This window comes from Pongo pygmaeus, chromosome 18 (genome assembly GCF_028885625.2).
Source record: "Pongo pygmaeus isolate AG05252 chromosome 18, NHGRI_mPonPyg2-v2.0_pri, whole genome shotgun sequence".
In the NCBI taxonomy this organism is placed as follows: Eukaryota; Metazoa; Chordata; class Mammalia; order Primates; family Hominidae; genus Pongo; species Pongo pygmaeus.
Window position 1 is genome coordinate 23,868,400 of NC_072391.2, and position 14,963 is coordinate 23,883,362.

Below are 14,963 nucleotides of genomic sequence, written 5' to 3' on the forward strand. Positions count from 1 at the left end.
CGAGAGTGTCTTGGGGTTGCCATGGTGATGACTGGGCACAGCCGTTCTTCTGAAGAAAATGGGAAGAGGCATGACCGGGCCCTTCAGAAGCGCCTTTGGAGCTTCCCTGGATAAAAGTCCGTTCTGTGTTTAAATGGTCTGTTGTTAGAGGCCTGTGGATTGTAGGCCTGGAGAATTACTGGCAGTCTTTATCAGGCTGGGATCCTCTCAGACCTGCTGAATCAGAGCCAGTGAGAGGAGAGTCTGTTTGGGAACCTCTCTTTCAGGTGAGGTTGAGAAATGGGGGCCCATTGTCTTTCAGATATTTCAGAAGAATTTAGAAATAGAAATCCTGGTTCTGGCCGGGTGTGGTGGCTCACACCTGTAATCCCAGCACTTTGGGAGGTGGAGGCCACAGCGAGCCATGATTACATCACTGCACTCCAGCCTGGGCAACAGAGCAAGACCTTGTCTCAAAAAAACCCCAAAACACACACAACAAAAGACTGATAGCAAAGAAAGAGAAACCCATGTGGGACAGTTCCAAGAGAGTAAAACTGTGGTGCCGTTTAGTGTGGACGCCGGCAGCCCTGTCCATTTGGAGGGCTGTGCGGGCTGGCCGCCCCTGTAGTGTGAGGGCAAAACACAAATCAACCCACCCCATACCAAAAGTTGGCAGGAAAGGTACTTGAATCCAAAAGCTGGCTCTCTCACAAATTTGCAGCTGGAATCCACACTACATCTGTGGTCAGAAGCCCTCAATCGGTGCATATGCATTAACGTAGTCCTGTATTAGTCATTGGTCAACATCTACCTGAGAGGCAGGTGTCAGGCAGGGCTGCCCTGCATGCTGGGGAGTTTAGCCCTGGCCACCGCCCCCTCCTCACTCCATGGTGGCACCCACTTTGGGGCCGGTCCCCAAGTCTCCTGGTCCCCGAGTCTCCCGGCCCCTGAGTCTCCCACCCCCCAGTCTCCCAGCCCCCAAGTCTCCCAGCCCCCCGAGTCTCCCAGCCCCCGAGTCTCCCGGCCCCCCGAGTCTCCCGGCCCCCTGAGTCTCCCAGTCCCCTGAGTCTCCCAGCCCCCAATTCTCCCGGCCCCCTGAGTCTCCCAGCCCCCGAGTCTCCCGGCCCCCGAGTCTCCCACCCCCTAGTTTCCCAGCCCCCTGAGTCTCCCAGCCCCCGAGTCTCCCAGCCCCCGAGTCTCCCAGCCCCCCGAGTCTCCCGGCCCCTGATTCTCCCGGCCCCCAAGTCTCCCAGCCCCCCGAGTCTCCCGGCCCCCGAGTCTCCCGGCCCCCCGAGTCTCCCAACCCCTGAGTCTCCCAGCCCCTGCATCTCCCAGCCCCCCGAGTCTCCCGGCCCCCTGAGTCTCCCAGCCCCCTGAGTCTCCCGGCCCCCTGAGTCTCCCAGCCCCCGAGTCTCCCAGCCCCCAAGTGTCCCGGCCCCCCGAGTCTCCCAGCCCCCGAGTCTCCTGGCCCCCGAGTCTCCCGGCCCCCTGTGTGCTTCCTCCAAGGTCAGCATCACCTTTAAGGTCTGATCGCTCATTTGGCAAAGTCGCTGTGGAAAGAAAAAAGCCCACGTCTGCATCTCTGAGCTCAGAAGGGCCCCAGGGTGCTCTCTGGCCACTGGGTCTGCAGCCTGGCAGGAGCCCCTTCTCACATTCCCTGGGGAGAAGCACTTGGGTCAAGTTTGATTTGCTGTTGCCCAATATCGCCGTCTGACTCAGTGGGAAGCTGCAAATGGAACATGTGAGGAAGGAAAGGCGGAACTCAGCTTCTCTTCTTCCCTCTTTCCCACTAAGGAGTTTACCGACCCAGCTCCACCACGGGCCTGTGTCCCCCAGGTGTCCTCCCTGGGCCGCGTGTCTGAGGCCCTGGAGTCTGTGGGGCCTCTTTAATGAGTGCTGAGCCAACGTCTGGAGAGAGCGTCGTCTGTCTTCCCATTTTTCTGTATTTTTCAAGGTGGAGGCTGAAGGGCAGCATCTGTCACAGGTTTAACTTCAGAACGTATCGAAGTGGACACATTTCAGAGAACAAGCCCTTTCTCTCTGGCCCTTCTACAAGAAAGTGATTTTGACAGTTTCTGTCCTACTAGAAAAATATTTTTCTGAGGTTGAGAGTGAACTTTGTTCACAATCCATACCTTTTAGAGCAATCATTTTTAGTCATTTAAAGGGCAGCCACTATTTGTTTCCTTATTTACTTAAACTAAAAGGCTCCCTGAAATTGGATTGGCAGGGCTGGGGTTTGGGAACCAGCTTCCCGCCCTGGACCTCCCCTGGGCTGGCACCCACAACCCTAAAACAAGGAGATAACCCCACTCCCCAAGGCTGCACTGCGGTAGAAATCACCGTCTCATCCAGCAGAAAGGAGCAGCTGGCGTCACACACAACAGAACCTAAATCTCTCCCTGCTGGGTTAGTCCAGTCATTTGCAAGAATATTCAGTAAGTGTTGTGTCCTCATTTCCTTCCATCCACGTAAGGACGTGGAATGGTGTCTGTCCCTGCCTGCTTCCTCTGCGCCCACGTGGCCGACCTCTCCCCAAACCCTCATCCACGCAGACAGTTCTGGCTCAGGGAGGTGCTGCCTCAGGGTTCTGGGTCTGACCCCATCCCCTGCCGCTGGGGTTGAGGCTGGGCAAAGCCCTCTGCCCCATGCGGAGCCCTGGCCCCCACTTTCTGTGGAGTTGCCCCTGCGTCCTTTGCAGGGTTCATTTGCATGCCCATCTCGGGGAGAAGGGGCCGTGGCCACAACAGGAAGAAACTGCAGGCGTGGCCGGTTTCTGTGCCTCCTCCACCCAGAGGTGCCACAGCCTGAACTCCTGCTCTGAAAGCTGGTTATGTGTTAGGTTACAAAGCTGGTTATGTGTTAGGTTACAAAGAAGTGGAATTATGGGGGAGTTCTTGTGCTTTTGTTTGTGTTTTATGTACAATTAGAAGTTACAAGTCAAGGAACAGACAGATCTTCTAGAGCTGAGCGAGGAGAGCTAGGTCTTCCCAGGCAGACGAGGACATCAGACATCACCAGGGACCCTCACTTGGTGGCCCTGAGGGGAAGGCTCTGAGCTCTTCTGGGTGGAAGCCCATCCCATCCTGTGTGCACGCAGCGGGTGTTTGTTAAAGACAGGGAGGTTTCTTTCTGTTCATACTGCAAGATGTAAATCACCCCCAAAATAGTACTTTTGTGTAGTAGAAATGACTAAACCAAGAAATGTCTCCACAGCTCCAAAGTTTTTCAGGAGGGGAGAAGTTATTTGGGGTTAGAAACTGAAAGGGGCAGGAGGAAGTTGGTGGTTTGGGAGACAGACGGTTCATTCTCTCAGATGCTTTTAATAAAAACCAAGTTGTTGACTTAGGAAACACCGACTTTGACATTAGGCGACTCATGAAAAGTCACATTTCCCATGAACATTTATTTTCACTCTTTCTGAAGTTAGAGCTTAAACAAAAACCTGCTTGACATGACTGGAGGCTCCTTGAAGCCCAGAACATCCCAGAACGGCTGGAGTAGGGGACCCGTCCTCAGCCCCAGAGTACCCCAGGTGGGGGCCCATCCTCAGCCCCAGAGTACCCCAGGTGGGGGCCCATCCTCAGCTCCAGGGTGTCCGCAGGTGGGGGCCCATCCTCAGCCCCAGAGTACCCCAGGTGGGGGCCCATTCTCAGCTCCAGGGTGTCCGCAGGTGGGGGCCCATCCTCAGCCCCAGAGTACCCCAGGTGGGGGCCCATCCTCAGCTCCGGGCTGTCCGCAGGTGGGGGCCCATCCTCAGCCCCAGAGTACCCCAGGTGGGGGCCCATCCTCAGCTCTGGGGTGTCTGCAGGTGGGGGCCCATCCTCAGCCCCAGAAGTGCCCCAGGTGGAAGCCCATCCTCAGCCCCAGAATACCCAAGGTGGGGGCCCATCCTCAGCTCCAGAGTGCCCCAGGTGGGGGCCCATCCTCAGCCCCAGAGTACCCCAGGTAGGGGCCTGTCCTCAGCCCCAGAGTGCCCCAGGTGGGGGGCCCATCCTCAGCCCAGGTCGGGGGGCCCGTCTTCAGCCCAGGTCGGGGGGCCCGTCCTCAGCCCACGTTGGGGGGCCCATCCTCAGCCCAGGTGGGGGCCCATCCTCAGCCCCAGAGCGCCCCAGGCCAGGGATCTGTTCTCTCAGTCCTGGAATGCTGGCCCCAAATCTCCCAGCAGGTCAGAACCCCTGGCCCTGTCTGTATGACCCCCAAGCCCGGCCCAGCATCTCCATCTCCACTCACATGCGTGTCCTTTCATGTCATGCTGGCTCACAGGAGCACGCCAGTGTCAGAATGATGTAGGGGGTTCTCTCAGCCGCATAGGAACTCAGAATAGCTGCATAGGGGTGCTGTGTGCAGTGGTGTGTGGCGTGTGGTGTGTGGCGTGCCTGGCGACCACAGAGCCCATGCACTGAGGGGCAGCTCCTCGGTACCCCTGAACAGATGGGGAGACTGAGGCTTGGGGAGGTGAGGCGGCTCACCATGGCCGCTGCAGCTGTGAGTCTCTGTGAGTCTCAGCCCAGCCCGCCTGCTTTCCTCACTGAGTCTTTGGGTTCTGTTTGAAGACTCACAGCTCTATTTGCCAACATTTCAAAAAAAACAACCCCACCCATCTTGAACCACAGGAGGCTGCAACCCAGTGTGTGCGGGGCTTCCGTGGAGACCTGCTGTGCTGGGTGGTGAGTGGGCTGTGAGCTGACCACGGACCCCTGCCCTCCAGCCTCTGACCTCTGGGAGCCAGGGCTGCGTGGCCCTGCAGTGCTGGGTGGTGGGTGGGCTGTGAGCTGACCACGGACCCCCATCCTCCAGCCTGCAGTCTGTGGGAGCCAGGGCTATGTGGCCCTGCAGTGCTGGGTGGCGGGTGGGCTGTGAGCTGACCGCGGACCCCTGCCCTCCAGCCTCCAGCCTGTGGGAGCCAGGGCTGTGTGGCCCTGCACTGGCCATGTGCTTCTGATGGGTGTGTTTTTCCTCTTGTCCTTTGCGGAGATGGAGCATTTTCCCTGGCCGAGTTGCCCCTTCTCTGTGGGGCGCCTCTGAGGATGAGTCAGGCAGTGACTCAGGAGCCGCAGAGCTCAGCTCAGAGGCTGGCTTGGGAGCCCCAGGGCTGCTTCGCAGACCCGGTTTGGGGTTTGGTTCCTCTTCACGCAGCCTTTACCCTCTACCCCGAGGCTGGGGCAGCCCTGGCAGCTCCTGGCTCCCCCAAGGGTTTGGGAAATGGGCCCCGAGCCGGCAGCAGAGCACAGAGCTGGGAAACCAGGTTTATTTTCTTATGATCCGCGATGGGAGCAGCCGCAGGCGGGATGGGGCAGTGCCAGCCTCGCGCAGATGCTGGGAAGTGACTCAGGGAGGAGAAGGCGGGGGGTTTCTCTGCCGGTCCCAGCTGAGCCCCTGCTCCGGGCTCCAGGAGGAGGAGGAATTCAGTTCAGATGGTTTCCCCTCATCAGAGCCACTACTTAAAGGTCAACACTGTTTTCTGCAAGAAGTTTTTTCTTTTTTCCCCGTGAAAGTTTGCTTGATTCTGTGAAACTTCCTTTGCACTTCTTCCAGAAATGACAGAGGGGAAGGAGACTTTGCCAGGGTCTCTGCCTCAGAGGGAGAGGCTGCTGCCTGCGTTAATTTCCTAGGCCACATGGCAGGATTTCAGGCGAGCCTGGTTCTCTCAGGCCGCACTTTTTCTTTATTTGGAAGGAGAGTTCCAGAGCCCTCGGGCGGTGAGTGGGGGCCGCCTGGGCCAGGCATTCATCCTGCATCTGACTGCTGCTGACCTCGGCTGGAGACAAAGCCGGCCTGTCCGAGAGAAACCCTGAGGTTAAGCTGCTGATGGGAAGGGGGGCGCCTGGGGGCTGTGTGGCCCCTTTGAGTCCATCAGAAAGAAGAGATTGTCCGGCACAGGCCACCAAACAGGATGGGGGATGGGAGGAATGCCCTAGCGTTCAGCCGGTTTCATTTTTCTTTTGGAAAACGCTTTAAACTCTGCTGCCCAGGAAGGAGAAAGCACAAACCTTCCTGCTGATGAAGGAAAATGGGTGCCCCCACCGTGAGACCCACGGACAGCGGGGGGCTGTCTGTGGGCCTGGGCTTTGCACCTGGGAGTGTTGGTGCTGTGTGGAGGGAACCGAGTCCTCAGGCTGAGCCTGGACTCCCCACAACAGCATGGGGGGGAAGCCGCTGTCCTCAGACTCCGCGTGGCCTCCAGTGATGGTGCTGTGGCCACTTCCTGCCGGGCGCTCACCATGGGTTCTGGGTGGGGCTGGGAGGACGTGGGTTGTAGGCCGTTCTGCCCACGAGGTGACGTGGTCGAGGTAGACGTGGCTGGCCTGGCAGCCTCTGCTCCTGCAGGTCCTGGGACGCTGCGTCCATCTGCTGGAGCTCATTTCAGAGTTGGCCGATCACATGTCCATACCCACTGGTGACAAAGTTAACAAATTTTTTTTTTTTAGTTCAAAAAAGATCCTCCTTAAATGTTGTGAAATAATATGTCTTTTAAGTTGCAACACACATTCAGAAGTTCCCAGAGGGTTAAATCCTGAGCACGAAAAGATGGTCATTCTAATAGAAAACAGGCCCAGAGCATTTCAAGAAAAAATGAGATTTAAAACTGCTCATAAAAAGATGGACATTCCACCTCACCAATGAGCCAGACATTTAAAATTTAAGCAGGTTTTTGCCACCGGTTTAGCAAACTGTAAAAATATTTATAAGATGGAGTATGCTGGGGGTGGACGCTGGTCCAGACTCCCTGGAGGGTTCTGTGGCTTTGTGTTTCGAAGGCCTCAGGACAGTGCACATCCTTGGAGGAATTCATACCACGGGGACAATCAGCCGCTGCACAGATCTCCGTTCCCAGGGTGCTCACCCCTGCTGCTCCCACCGCACAGCGTGCAGATGGCAGGGGGACCTGGCACTGCTGTCCACGCACACACGTGCTGTCTGACCCCAGCATTTTATCAGCTCTTTGGAAAGTGGCCCATGGCCTGATGTGAAAGGAAAAAGCTGACTCTGTCACAGGGAACATAACCTCACTTTTATTTAAAAAATTTACCTGTATTTCCATTCATATCTTCTATATTTATAACATAAATATTTACTATTATTTTTAATATATTTTTATTATAATGAGTTATATTATAGTATGAATATACTTATATTTATATTATAAATATCGTATTTATGTTATAAATGTAATACAAATATATTTATATTTTGTATATTTTAAACCTATAACATTTATATATTTTATTCTATTTTATATCTTTGGAGAAAAAATCCCAGGAGGATGTTTCCTGGAATGTTAATTCCAGATTTCACTTTCTGATTTTTTTACATATTTAAAATTTTGTTTCTTTAAAAATAGCTTTATTGAGGTATAATTCAAACACCATACAATTCACCCTTTTTAAAATGTACAATTCAGTGGTTTTTAGTGTATTTGCAGAGTTGCGCAACCATTGCCACAGCCAATTTTAGAACATTTTCATCTCCCTAAAAGGACACTTGCACCCTGTAATCCTCCAGTTTCCGGCTTGCAGCCTCTCCCGCGGCGGCAGACGCGGGTCTGCGTTCTGTCCCCGGCTGTGCCTCTCTTGGGCATTTTGTGTCAGTGGAAGCGTCTGGCCCATGGCCTCTGTGCATGGCCTGTCAGTCGGCACCACACTGTGGATGCCTGTGGTGTGGGGCCAGGGGCCAGGCGTCCTTCCTCTCCAGGGCTGAGCACTGTTCTGCTGTTGCTCCCTCAGCAGCCGAGGCCCTCCTGCCTTGTTTCCACTTTCTGGCCGTCATGACTGAGGCTGTGAGCACGTGTGTCCGAGTCTGCGTGCGGACGTGGGCTGTGAGCTCGCGTGTCCGAGTCTGCGTGCAGACGTGGGCTGTGAGCACGCGTGTCCGAGTCTGCGTGCGGACGTGGGCTGTGAGCACACGTGTCCGAGTCTGCGTGCGGACGTGGGCTGTGATGTCTCTTGCTGCACACCTGGGGGTGGAACCGCTGGGTCCCGTGGCGACTGTGTGTTGAATGTCGGAGGAACCGCCAGCCTGTTTTCCGTGGCGGCTGTGGCCACTTGACCTTCCCACAGGTTGTGTGTTTGGATTCGCGTCTCCACCTCCCTACCCTTGTTACTGTCTCTTTGATGACAGCCATCCCGGTGGGTCTGATTTTCTTTGTACAATGCGAGCCCCCGCCTCAATGAATTTTTGCTTAAAAAAAAGCAATTTGTTGTTTTTAATTGAAATGAAGCATTCTTTCCTATGCATGTGTGTGTTTTTTTTTAAGCAAACAAAATTCAAATCATAAGGAAGTAAAAAAAAAAAAACCCACAGGAAAATTCTGAAAACTTGCATATAAATGGAATTACAAATCAACTCATCGTGGAAAATCGTGTCTTGCTGGATGTAGGTTATAGATGTAAGGTTAGGCACAGTGGAAAGGGAGATGGGGCCTGCAGACCCCAGACGTGGACATGGTCCAGGAAGGCGCCAGCCCGACCCCCACCTTTGCTGCCCACTGTGGGATCTGGAGCCCCCCGCCCACCGTGTCCCCTGAGCTGGCCTGACCTCACCGTCCTCCCTGCTCGACCCCTGTGCCCTGTGCTCTGTGCAGACGCGTCCCTTGTTGAGTCTCAGACGGAGTTAGATGGAGTTACCACCGCAAGCGCAGGTGACGGCTGAATCCCACTGCCGCCTCCGTGGACAGGGCACCAGAAACCCTCTGGAGAGAAGGCAGCCTGCCACGCTTTGTGATGAGCAGTTCACTTAAGGATCGTGTTAGACCCCATGGCTAGTATAGATTTCAAGGCTCCTATTTCTTTCTTTCTTTTTCTTTTCTTTTTTTTTTTTTTTGAGACAGAGTCTTGCTTTGTCGCCCAGGCTGGAGTGCAGTGGTGTGATCTGGGTTCACTGCAACCCACCTCCCATGTTCAAGTGATTCTCCTGCCTCAGCCTCCTGAGTAGCTGGGATTACAGGCGTCTACCACCATGCCCAGATAATTTTTTTTTTTTTTTTTTTTTTTTTTAGTAGAGATGGGGTTTCACCATGTTGGCCAGGATGCTCTCAATCTCTTGACCTCATGATCCACCTGCCTTGGTCTCCCAAACGGCTCCTATTTCATAACCCATCACCCTTAAAGAGCCTTTCTCTGAGGTGGGCCTGGGCGCCTGGGGTTTTTAGAAACCTTTCCAGGCAACCGTAGTTTGCGGTTCTAAGAGGAAAAACATCAAGAGACCTAAGAACCCAAGCCCCACGCATCGAGACAGCGTCCCCGGCCGTGGCGGAGGAAGCCCTGCGCATCGAGGCAGCGTCCCCGGCTGTGGCGGAGGGTGGAGAAGGGAGAACTCAGTTGGGTTTTGGTGTGGCTATTTCTGTGGTATTCCCTCGAAATATTTGCCACTGGAAAAATGAAAAAACTCCAAGTGCTTTTAAGTGAGTAATTTCTGTGCGAGGTCTCGGGAAGAAGAAATGTCTCTGTGTGCAGTGCCCAGGCCCCGTCTGCCGGCTGTGGGGGGCTCCGTCTGCCGGCTGTGGGGGGCTCCGTCTGCCGGCTGTGGGGGCTCCGTCTGCCGGCTGTGGGGGGCTCCGTCTGCCGGCTGTGGGGGCTCCGTCTGCCGGCTGTGGGGGCTCCGTCTGCCGGCTGTGGGGGGCTCCGTCTGCCGGCTGTGGGGGCTCCGTCTGCTGGCTGTGGGGGCTCCGTCTGTCGGCTTTGGAGGCCCCGTCTGCTGGCTGTGGAGGTGGCAGAGCCTGGCTGGGGTCTTCGCGAGGGCCCAGCCTCCTGCTCTTCACAGGGAGCCTCAGGGAAGGTGGGGCCTCTGCCTCCCTTTCAAGCCGCTGGACTTGAGCTGACCACTGATAACACCGCAGCTCCACCGCGGGCGAGCGCAGCACTGGGGGACAGTCCTGGCCCGAGCTCTGGGCGTGCGCGGCTCCAGCTGCATCCTGCCCGCCTCTCGCCTCACTGGAAGCAGAGTGGAACGGGGCGTGTCCGGTCCTGGCCCTTCGCGTCCCCGCAGGCCCCTCACCTCCTGCAGGAGCCCGCCTGGCTTCCTGGCAGTCTTGGCTCTGCCAGAACTGAATTCCTGTGGTCCCCATGAGGACAACCAGGATTTGCTCGGCACCGTGGCCTCTCGGGCTCACCGCTGCACCTTGCCTGCAGAAAGCCCCACCTGTGGAGGCTTGGGTGACCTTCCTTTCCTGGTCCACTGTGCCAGGCCTGGGCAGCTCCTGGCTGCTGACCTGAGACAGGTGATTCCTCCCTGCACGCCCACTGCCCCATCCGTACATCCATCCATTCAGTGTCTTGCATGCGGCCTGCACGTTCCCAGCTGCTGTGGTGAAATGTCTGCTCTGCACCACGTGGCCTCGGCTACACCCTGACCTCTGACCTCGGCTCCCAGCAAGCTCCCGTCCTGCCCTGCCCTGCCCAGGCCACGCCGGCCTCCTCCTTGCTCCTACGTCTTCATCACACACAAGCCCTGCTGCCTCGAGGCCTTTGCACCTGGTGTCCCTCTGCCTGGACCCCTCCTGCGCTCTCCGCGCCGTCCACGGCCTCATTCATGTGTTCACTTGTCCTCCTGCGGACAGGGCCATGGACAGGGCCTCACCGTCCATGCCCTGTTCAAGCACTGACTCGTCTGTAAGCCTCCCCGTCCCCCGAGTGAGGCCACAGTGCCACCCCCGCCAGCCTTGCGCGCGTTCGTGGTTCTGCGTGCTCTTTGTCTGGCTCCACGGGGCCAGGACTTTGCTTCATCGGCTGCTGTTCCCACAATCTAGAACAGGGATGGGCAGCTGAAACAGTCATGGGGAGAGAGCACTGTGGTTTCTGGGTCCAGTGAGCCATGCCTGGCGGGGGCCAAAGACATCAAAGGTGCTCCCAGTTGTTTGGTCCTGGTGTGTGGGAGGCCCTGCCATGTGCTTGTCTCACTGTGCAGGGCAGAGGAAGAAACCTCCGAGCCAGGCAGTGGCGTGTCCTGGGGAGGCCACTTTGGGGGCAGAGCCAACTGCCCTTCCCCAGCCAAGCGCCCTCTGTGCCCGCAGGCCACACTGTGGAGTGGGTGGTGTCCTGAGGCTGAGAGATGAGGGAACTGGCCTCTGGCAAGGCAGCGTTGAGACGTGGACGTCCCCGGAGGACTCCATCTTCAAAGTCGTGCTTCCCCCAGCAAGGCCCGTGTGGGCACCTGCGTCTCCTGGGTACCTGCGCCTCCTGGGTACCTGCGCCTCCTGGGTACCTGTGCCTCCTGGGTACCTGCGCCTTCTGGGTGCCTGCGCCCCCTGGGTACCTGTGCCCCCTTGCATGGGCTTCAACAACGTCTGTCACAGATTCTTACATTTAGACGTGCCATGTAGTCTTCCTGGTGGAGACCGATGTCCCCTTGGCCTTGTGAAGCTCACTAGGGCCTGAATTAGGTGGGGAGGAGCAGCTGCATGGGGGGACTGTGCTGTGAAGATGCAGGAGGGCCTGACAGCGGCTCTGCCAGGCGGGACTGTGCTCTGAAGATGCGGGAGGGCCTGATGGCGGCTCCACCAGGTGGGACTGTGCTGTGAAGATGCGGGAGGGCCTGACGGCAGCTCCACCAGGCGGGACTGTACTGTGAAGATGCAGGAGGTGCAGGTGTTTGGTTTTTTGAGACAGGGTCTCACCCTGTCACTCAGGCAGGAGTGCAGTGCTGCGATCACAGCTCACTGCAGCCTGGAACCCTGGGCTCAAGCGATCCTCTGCCTCCCTACAGACATGCACCACCAAACCCATCTAATTTTTAAATTTTCTGTTGAGTTGGGGTCTTGCTGTGTTGCCCAGGTTGATCTCTAACTCCTGGGCTCAAGTGGCCCTTCTGGCATGGCCTCCCAAAGTGCTGGGATTACAGGCGTGAGCCACTGCATCTGGCCTGGATGCAGGTATTTAAAAGAGCTTAGGGAAGTTCTTCAAAAAAGGGTCTGGCCTTCAACTCCCACTTCAACTCCTGATTTTGGTTCTCATTGGGATGTAAGTTTCAGAGCACTCCTGGGCTCAGGAGAAGAGCAGCTCCTCTGCAAGGGGCAGGGCCACCTGTGTCCACAGCAGCAGGGCCTGGGAAGGGCATTGTTGGGCAGGCGAGGACGGGCATGGGTGCTGGTCTGGGCATCAGTGGCGTTGCTCTGAGAGGGAAGGAGATGTTGTCCCAGCGAGGGTGGCCTCAGGTCTGGACCCTCAAGTGGACACTGTGTTTTGGCTCTAGGACTGACATGGCCCAACAGGATTTTCTGCAAAACAGGAAATGGTCTCTGTGTGTTCCGTCCAGTCTGGTGGCCACAAGTCATGGGCTGGTGAGCACCCAAGGAGCTGAATTCTGTGGTGGGAATCCAGGTTTGGGAGAGGTCGTCAGGCAGGTGTGCAGACAACGCGAGCTGTGAGCTTCATGCCCGAGGAATCCGCTCTTCCTGCTGGATGCGTGGATGGTGGTGATGGCCTCGCCGTAGCCGCAGCACCTGGAGCTGGCCCCTGCCAGGCACGTGGTCTCCGTGGGGCTCATGGCATCCCAGGAGTCTTGGGGCGATGTCACTCTGGTGCCCCGTTTGCAGGTACAAACCTGCCGTTCTAGGAGCTGACTGATGCTCCCGGCCTTCATCCCTGTCCTCACACCCCCAAGTGGTCAGGCAGGGGCTTCACTCGGCTGGTTCTGGCTTCCGTGCTAAAATGAATGAATAGGACAGGACAGTGAAGAAAACGCACACCTGGGGAAGTGACCTGGGAACTCACCGCCCCCCACTGACCTCCAGGACTCCGGCCTTCCAGGGCCTCAGCCAGGCCCTGCCCTCTTCAGCACATTGGAAACACCCGCATCTACCCAGTGTGCGCTAGGATGGCAGCTCTCCAGCCTCCAGCCTGCAGGCCGAGCCCGCGCCCCAAGGAAGCCATTGTACTGGGTCCCCTCATGCTGAGCACCCCAGCTAGAGGTGCCCCTTCCAGGTCTGGGTGTGGTTGGTGGCGGTTTTATGGGTTTTAGCCATGGGTTCATTCTCAGAAGTTGTTAACTGCCCCCAGCAGGTGGGGAACCGCCTCCACTCTCCTCCTTGAGCTGGGGGTTTTACATTCTTCCGGGAGTTTCTTCAGGGCTCCCTGGCTATGGCACCGTGCCCTTGGGCGTCAGGCTGGCTGTGCACAGTCATTGTGGGGAGAGGTTTCCTTCCTGTGAGGGCCTCCACTGTCCCTGGAATCACCCTTCTTATTCCCTAAATAAATCATCGGTCTAAGAAGCTGAAAAACCCTCTATTCTGGCACAGAGACTGGCTCCAGCTTTCCTTGAAATCCTGCAGAACCTTCATTAAAATGAGTGCAAGGCCTGTAGCACTGCCATCTCTCTGGACCCCACTGCCCTGCGATGCCTCCTCCTCTGGGCAGCCTCCCCAGTGGCCTCCTGGTCTAAATCTCTCTGCCCAGGCAGCCCTGCCCCCTGCTCCACACCGTGTGGACTTCGCATCCGGAGTCCAGCTGCTCTCCCCTCTTGGGCTCGTCCGGCTCATGGGAATGAAGCTGGTCATGGTGGTTGGTGGCTCAGGGCTCCGTTGATAAGGCCGGCCGGCCACCTACAGATGTCCTGCCTGGTTTCCTGAAAGACTTGAGGTGACCTGCAGGAAACAAAGTTAGTAATAACTTTATTAAGTTTAAAAAGTTATATGAAATAAGGAGAAAAACATTAAAATAGGCAATTGGAACCACTAGAATAAACGACATCAGAGATGCAAAATGCTCACCCATCGCCTGTGCTGGAGCCTGTTCTGGCTCCAGGGTTCTCAGCTGCAAATGTGTAAAATGGAAATGTGAGTGTGGTGTTCCCCTTCTTCAGGAGGGGGGACCCCGTGGTTCCCGAGGACAACAGCTCCTCTTAGCGGGGGGGGCAGCCTGACAGAGGGCCCCAAAGTGCTGCCTCCCCTGCTGCGATTCAGGAGCAAGGTTCTAAAGCCGTTGCTGGAGAAATTCCTGGGCGGAGGCTGGAAGAAGTCTTGCTCCCCACGGGTAGTGCAGCAGGGCTTGGGCAGCGGGGCTAAGAGCGCAGCATCCCTGGGGGCTGCCCGGCAGCAGGGTGTTCAGTTGCTCTGCCACAGGCTCTGCACAAGTGGCTCCTCTCACTGCGACTCTGCTTGGCAGTGGGGGGCTCGGTGGGGGGAAGCCCACGGCAGAGGCTGTTGGCTGGGCACCTGGGAAGATCCCGTGAGGCTTCTGGTGGTGCTGACACCTGTCCGTGGAAATTGAGGTGCTTAAAATTCATAAATAAACCAGAAATCCATTCAATAAAAAGAGATAAAAATAGCAGAAAGAGGAAGCTATGAGAAACATATGAACTCCATAAAATTATCACCACAGACTGGACGTGCCCCTTTCTAAATGTAAAAGCGGTTTATAGCAACACAGCATGGCCTGAGTCATGGCACGATCCCTGGGGTTAGTTTCGTTTCATCAGATGTTGGAGTGCCTCGGTTTCCCACCCTGTGCATCGGGGTGGTGAGGAAATGTGCAGGGTTAAATGCCAGGTGCGCAGCGCCCATGTGTGGGGTGTGCTCAACGCTGGCATCCTCATCTCACCACCCCTTACCACGCACCGGACACGCACCAAGTATGCATCAGACACATATCAGACACACACCGGACACGCATCAGACACACATCAGACACACACCAGACACCACTCACCTGACACACATTGGACACGCACTGGACATGCATCGGACACCCATCAGACATGCAATCCAACCCGACCTACTTCCTCCTCCCCGCCTTCCTGTGAGGCAGGCACAGGCCCATGTGGTGGGGTCCTCAGTGCCTGTGCGGGGGCGGGGGGCTTTCGGGAAACGGTGACACCGTCTCACGGCAAGGTGGCCAGGTGAACCCCGAGGCCCAGGTTGCTCTGAAGCTGCCGCAGCTTCCTGACAAGCTGGCTGCTGGAGTTTGTGCCAATGGAGGGCATCTGTTCCATTCTCTGGCAGCTTGGCTGTTGGTGCTTGTGGTTCTGAGGTTCCTCCACGGTGAATG

At 56.6% G+C, this 14,963-nt stretch overlaps 2 protein-coding genes across 2 annotated transcripts in view; one reads left to right on the top strand and one right to left on the bottom strand.

Moving 5' to 3' along the window:
* Window positions 1-14,963, top strand: part of LOC129016291 (ras GTPase-activating protein 3-like) — a 121,796-nt gene that overhangs the window by 39,715 nt on the left and 67,118 nt on the right. The gene's annotated exons all lie outside the window — the stretch shown is intronic.
* On the bottom strand, window positions 9,244-14,241 carry LOC134738510 (protein piccolo-like). The gene is made up of 2 exons (XM_063654059.1): window positions 11,236-14,241; window positions 9,244-11,184 (listed from the first exon to the last, which is right to left on the bottom strand). The coding sequence occupies exon 2, from the start codon at window positions 10,508-10,510 to the stop codon at window positions 9,299-9,301; it is 1,212 nt and encodes a 403-aa protein (XP_063510129.1). The 5' UTR covers window positions 10,511-11,184; window positions 11,236-14,241; the 3' UTR covers window positions 9,244-9,298.

Excerpts from the sequence above, each read along its gene's own strand:
- LOC134738510 (XM_063654059.1), bottom strand. The coding sequence starts at position 10,510 with ATGAGGCCGTGGACGGCGCGGAGAGCGCAGGAGGGGTCCAGGCAGAGG.